Source organism: Ptychodera flava, chromosome 16, assembly GCF_041260155.1.
Source record: "Ptychodera flava strain L36383 chromosome 16, AS_Pfla_20210202, whole genome shotgun sequence".
In the NCBI taxonomy this organism is placed as follows: Eukaryota; Metazoa; Hemichordata; class Enteropneusta; family Ptychoderidae; genus Ptychodera; species Ptychodera flava.
Window position 1 is genome coordinate 30,658,263 of NC_091943.1, and position 6,829 is coordinate 30,665,091.

General features: G+C 37.0%; 1 protein-coding gene across 1 annotated transcript; it reads right to left on the reverse strand.

Moving 5' to 3' along the window:
• Nucleotides 1-1,697: 1,697 nt before the first annotated feature.
• Nucleotides 1,698-3,603, reverse strand: LOC139115021 (uncharacterized). Its single transcript, XM_070676931.1, has 2 exons — nt 3,186-3,603; nt 1,698-2,433 (listed from the first exon to the last, which is right to left on the reverse strand). Exons 1-2 carry the CDS (start codon nt 3,548-3,550, stop codon nt 2,148-2,150), a joined length of 651 nt encoding a protein of 216 aa, XP_070533032.1. The 5' UTR covers nt 3,551-3,603; the 3' UTR covers nt 1,698-2,147.
• Nucleotides 3,604-6,829: the final 3,226 nt, after the last annotated feature.

The following is a 6,829-nucleotide window of genomic DNA, read 5'->3' on the forward strand; positions in this document are numbered from 1 at the left end:
CGAGGGAGGGGTCAGTGATATCTAAGCTGCGTACGAAATGAAAAATTGCCCCTCCTCATTTTTTTCTAAAATATGACCCCTGTCTATTTATCAATCGTGTAATGTGAACCCACCACCCTCGCGACCCTTCATAACAACATAATAATGGTAGAATTCCATCCTATAGACAGTTATTTGCTCACTGCACTGTTGTGTAATACGAAGGCAATATCTATGCTTTAACTATATCATATCAATTACTAATATCTATGTATGAGTTAAATACATAGACCAGTATGTGTTCAAATTATTTTTGACAGCTTAAAAACCAGTGTACAAGATCCACGTGACACCTGTTGGTGGTACTCTTATGATGGCTATCGATCCAATCTCGTTTTGTTGATACCCTTTTACATGATTTTTCAACAAAGAAGTCCTTTTTTGAAAAAGATTGGAGAAAAATAGACCCAAAACACCCCATTATTTACAAAATCAAGATGGAGAAATAATTTCACAATATCGTTACGCCCATTGGAATTGATATTTTAGATGAAATTTAAATATGAACACGATTGGAACAAATGGGATAATTGGATCGATATATATTTTTTAAATTTCTCAAAAGTGTTAGGTGCCCTATAGTTGAATGTTGCGATATTACAAATTACTCCTAAAAATAAGTGTGTAACTTAAAAAGAAAACCAGATGAGGTTACATTTTCAGATTAAATCAACATTACTTCACCATCCAATTATCCCAAATTAGTTCCAATCGTGTTTATGATATTTGTTGTGCACATATGCACTTCTAATCACGATACTCAAGTACATTTCTATCGATTGTCAAGTATATACAAATGCACAGATATAGCTAGGTTTATATCGAAATCTTAAGTTAGAAGTTTTGATACCCACAAACTCCATAATGAATCGATATTTTTGAGTGAAACTCCAAAATTAAATTTCTGGTACACATATTCACTTCCAACAACCATATTTTGGTCAAATATGCCAAACACCGATAAACGCACTTATGTAGCTATGACAAAACAATAATTGATAGTTTACCTCATAGACGCCCATGTATTTGAATTGACAATTTTAGATTAATTTCAAAATTAAATTTCTTGTGTATTTATGCACTTCCAATCATCCAACTCTATTCAAATACGTGTATATTCAAAATGAGGTATGCAGCGTGACTAAGTTCATTTTATGCACAGCCTCTGTTAGCTATCCCTGGTGTCTACATACATACATACATACATACATACATACATACATACATACATACATACATACATACATACATACATACATGAAGGCACCGTTGCCGATATTGTTCGAATACATATATACACAAATATACACAAACACATACATACGTGAGTGTATATGCATATATAATGATGTATAATATATATATATATATATATATATATATATATATATATATATATATATATGTGTGTGTGTGTGTGTGTGTGTGTGTGTGTGGGTGTGTGTGGTGTGTGTGTGTGTGTGTAATATATAGGTATATATACATAGGTATATATTATATTCCTTGCGATGATTTGATATATATATATATATATATATATATATATATATATATATATATATATATATATATATATATATATATATATATATATATATCATTGACAAATCAAATCATTGCAGGGAATTCAGTTGTCATTCTGGAGTAGCTATGAGACATTGCAGATATACTGTCTTTATTGACGATAGTTGAAGTTTTGGCACTTCGACATGATTTTAGAACACAATTAGAAACTGTCTTGTACAAAAGTAAACGAAACAATATTTTTAGGGTAAAAGAGAAGAGAAGTTATCGGTAACTGTATGCAATGCTAGCGGAGTTTATATAGTTGCCTTCCGTAAGGTAAACTTGATTCAAAAGTGGTTTACGCTGTATGTACTGTGTGAAGACCAAGTTGTAACTCTGGGGTTGAAAAACAGATGTAAAAATATTTCGAAAACGGTCAGCGTTAAAACTGTACACTATACATTCGCAGCATGTATCTTAATATTGAAAGTAAAACATCACATATATTATTTCATGTTCTGCTGAGCTGGTCGTTCATATCGCCGATGAGATGTTCAATACAGCAAGTGCGCTTCAGTATAGATGGAAGACAAGTGTTTAGCTCAACAAAGTTTCCTCGCACGCTTTGCCTCGCCTGGCGAGATGTAGTTTTGCAGTTGAAGCAACTGTATGGACGGAATGTTTTCACCAGCTATGAACGATTCAGCAGTCCATCCATCAAAATCTTTTGGATTGAAGTCTGCTGAGGTGTTAATATGCCTGCCCGGAATATTCGGGTCTTTGCCGTAAGTGCCCGGTGGAGGCGCTGCACTGTAAGGCGGTGCCTGGTATGTTTCCGTTCCATAAGGGGGTGCTTGTCCCGGATGTGGTGCCTGCGAATATTGTGGTCTGAAACCAAGACAACATTATACCAAAGGTGTCACTGCATCCATCTTTGACGGAGATATGATGAATATGACAAGATGTATGTAATGATGTTAGCATGGTCAACTTTAAAGTTTAAGAACAGTCAAGTCGGTTTTACAATAAGGCTGCATTCACAAATACTGGTGACGGGGTGGAGGAATTCGGGGGGGGGATTTGAAAATGTGGGGGTAGCAGAGGGGGACTTGAAGATTTTGCCCTAGTATAAGGGGGTTTGGGTCTGAAAATATTTTTGTTCGTTATTTTTTTAACATTTTCAGATTCCATAGTTTGGCAAACAATGACAAACGAATAACATTTTAATGTTATCAAACGGTTCTAATGTTAGTAATAATTAAAAAAAATATGAAACAATTTTATCGATTTTCATGAGTCAGACTTTGATTTCAAAAAAATCTAAAATAATATTAATGCAACTGAATTTTCATAAGCAAAACAACAAGGAAACATTTGACAGAAGCTACAGCTGTTGATAACGTGTTCCAGTAAAACATTTGAGCTCAAAAAATTGAGTGCGACTAATATCTTAAGCTTACGCTTAGCAGCACAGTATTACTAGCAAAGACTCAGTGATTTGATATCACCTCTTTGAACTTGTGAACTTTTGAACATCGCTTTGATACTGTCTGAATGATTTTCATACATAAGTCGAGCTGTTAGATATTTCGACATACACATATATAAGAAATCTTGCCTATCAATCAAATAAGTCTTACCCTGGTTGTGGCCCCCCTGGTCCTAGTCCAGGTGGGAAGTCTGTCGGATTGCTTGAGGGGTACTGGCCATAGGCAGGTGGCGGCTGACCGTACTGGTTGAACGTTGTTCCTGTCGTGGTCACGACAGTGGGTCCACCGGCTACTGCTGGTTGCTGTGCCGTATGTATCGTGGTGATTCGGTTTCTTGCCCTGTATTTCAAAGATGCTCCAAGAACAACGGCACCGACTCCGGCCATGACGCACAGTGCACCGTAGTAGAACCAACTCGATAGGAAGGCTATCATAAATATACCGCCAGCAGCGAGCATAATGCCGATTATAATTAAAGCTATCCCTCTCTGTTGGTATGCCGCGTTCTCATCCATTGTTTATCAGTCGTTATGATCTGAAACCAGAGTATAAAAAATAAGATTGAAATCAGAACATTCTCTGGTGTTTAAAAATGACGGGAAACAGGTCTGCAAAGTCACCTTTGCTTTTTAGTTTGTACAGGTTCATCTTTAGACTCAGTGCTCTGCACTCTCCAGACTACTTATAGATATAGGGCCTACCTGCGAATTAAATTTTTACGGAATAATACAAATTATTTAGTTGAAACCGCGAACACCGGTGACATTTATTGAATTTAGTGAGTCTTATCTACACTGGTACTTCGGTATGGAACAATATTCCAGAAAACATAAAAAAATATTTCTACGAGACACAGATTTAAAAAAGAATTGAAAAAATACCTGTTAGATTTGTCATTTTGCCGTTTGGGCTGTAATTTCAAGCTATTTCTCATTGTGTGATGTCATTTTTTGTGATATCATGGAATAGTCGCCATTTCATATACTCACATATATTTCTGAGTGTGAGGCTGAACTCGATTAGTGCTTATGGCAACTAGTTCAGTCTTTTTCTCACGTGAAATTTTGTTTAATAATGGCAGTGTATCCTTCGCCATAATTTGTATTCAGCTGACATGAGGAAAAATAAAATTATTATTATTATTATTATTATTATTATTATTACAAGTTTAGGGGCTATAAGTATTATATAGAAATCTAATAATAGTTCATTGAGGCTGTGTGGGAATTCTGATGAAGAGATGTTGTATATTTTAATTTTGTCAATGGGGTGACTTCCCATTGATGCACGTGCAGCGCAATTTTCTTCCATCAAAAGTCACGACTATGAAAAAGATTTCCAATATAAATTAACTCTCTCTCTCTCTCTCTCTCTCTCTCTCTCTCTCTCTCTCTCTCTCTCTCTCTCCTATGAAAAAGATTTCCAATATAAATTAACTGTCTGTCTGTCTGTCTGTCTGTCTGTCTGTCTCTCTCTCTCTCTCTCTCTCTCTCTCTCTCTCTCTCTCTCTCTCTCTCTCTCTCTCTCTCTCTCTGCAGTGAAATTGCTATGCTGCGACCATCGAACGAATATTTTCCATACATTAGGGGTAATATTAAAAGTTCATTATATAAATCTAACCAGTGTAGTCTGGCAGAGACCTGCGATTCGCGTTCTTCTCTGTTGAACACGCGCGCGCCCTTCAGAGGCGCGACGCGATTCCCAGAGCATGCGCAATTGAGAGTGCGTGGCGTGACAGTAGAACGTCTCGTGCTATCGTGCTATCGTGTCGTTAGCTTTAAAAATGATGGAATGTCAACAGAAACTGGAATTACTGCAGAGAATACTTTTCAGGATATCACATGTGAGTGTCTAAGGTACCAAGTAGGACGTTTAGGAAATCCTTTCAGAAACTTCATGCCGCCTGTGGCCATTTTGTGGAGTATAAGCTTATAAGCCTACGTAACTGCAGCGTAAACAGTATTTCTACTGTACATATTGCCGGAACATATGTGATGGAAATGTTTGCGTTTCACGTCGTTCAATATTATTCAGATGGAAATGCCGCCCTCTACTCCAAACTTTGAAAAAAACAGGGTGACAGACTTTGGAATGCTAACTCTTGTATAACAATGACGTAATTTAATGGGACGATATTTGTATTCGAGCACGGCTACAGTACAGTTTTTGATTCGAGAACTCTCATCATGTCGGATTCACTGAAACAGTCAGTTGTATGCTCAACAATCCAGAGGGTGAGTCGAACTTTTTCCTATGTCCATGTAAACTTGTGCAAAATTAAGCGAATCACAGGCCTTTGGCGAATCAATAAATGCATTTTTCACCAAGCTGAAAGGTGGAAAGATTAATTTTTTTTTTTAGCACGTCAGTAGTTTGATATGACCAACGCCCTTCACAATATTACTGGCTATTCCATTGAGCATCGTGCTACAGGTCAAAATATTATTCCTCAGGTTGATATACATATGTAGAGATTTTTATAGAAACTATTCCATAGCTATTTACATTTCTTTATCACTTTTTGCGGTTTTGCGGTTTCCTGTTTTTTGTTAGCCGATTAGCCGGCACACGCCAAAACGACTAGTCTTTGCGGTTTTCTATATTTTGAGTTGGCACGCGCCAAAACGATTAGTCTATTGCGCTCGTATTTCTGGGCACGTTTAGTCTCACTGTTTACCTCCGGTTGGTTAGCAACCGCAGTTTAATTGACAGCCGATTCTTTATATTTAGGGTAAATTGTTGCAATAAGTGTTTCCTACGACGTTCGCACAAGTGAGAGCCCTATACTATGTCAAGTAGGGCAGTATTAAACGTGATATCTTGTAATATTTCCCCCTTGTCTTGGCCTGCTGGGTTTTTAAAAAGTGTTTAAAGGTATACAGGCACCATGTTCAAATTAAGCCGTTGCTACCATGGAAAGGGATCTAGCTAGTCATAGAGTTTATGGGGTCACGCCAGGTCACACTAAAATAATGCACCACTACATGGTCATAATTTGTCTTCATTATTCTTCCTGGAATGAGACAAACAAATCATTGATTGTCAATCCATAAAATAAATAAGTACCAGTGAATCTTGGGTGCTAAGGGGAATTGGGTTCACAAAATTAATTTGAGATACTTAGTCTAGTAGAATTAATTTTATCACATAAAATTAATTTGAAGCCTGGAGGCATAAACTTAATTTGATGAATGCGAAGTTAGTATTATACTACATAACACTTATTTGAGATGACTGCATGAAACAAAATTAAAAATGCTTGAAAAATTATTTCTGGTCTATATAAATTAACTCTAACACACTAAAATTAACGGAAAGCATAATTTTGACCAGAATGGCCCCAATATACATTATCTTTATTATTATACACCTGCGTCTGCAATCTTTGGAGTTTTCTTCGTACAGTAAATTTTGGTATCAGAGGACGCAGAGTCCAATAACTTTGCCGCGGAGTACAATAACTTTTGGTGTTATTGGACGCTATTTGACCTTTGACCTCAAAACACCATTACGTCAATGCGGGGGAATACTTCTAAACATTCGGTACTTCACAACGTTAGTAGTGGTGAATCAAAAGCCTGTGATTCGGGTGAAATTATGCTGCCGGCCTACAATTTCTCACACGTACACTGCACTGCGCGGGTTTGAAATTTCGTTCTGTGCGCTTAGCGGACGCGCTTAACGCGTTCTCAGTTTGCTCGCGATCGCTCAGTGCAGTGCGGGACGGTCATCCCCCAAAAAGCTTTAATTTTGATTTTTTCGAGGCAAAATGGATTAAAAAAGGTGTATAGAAA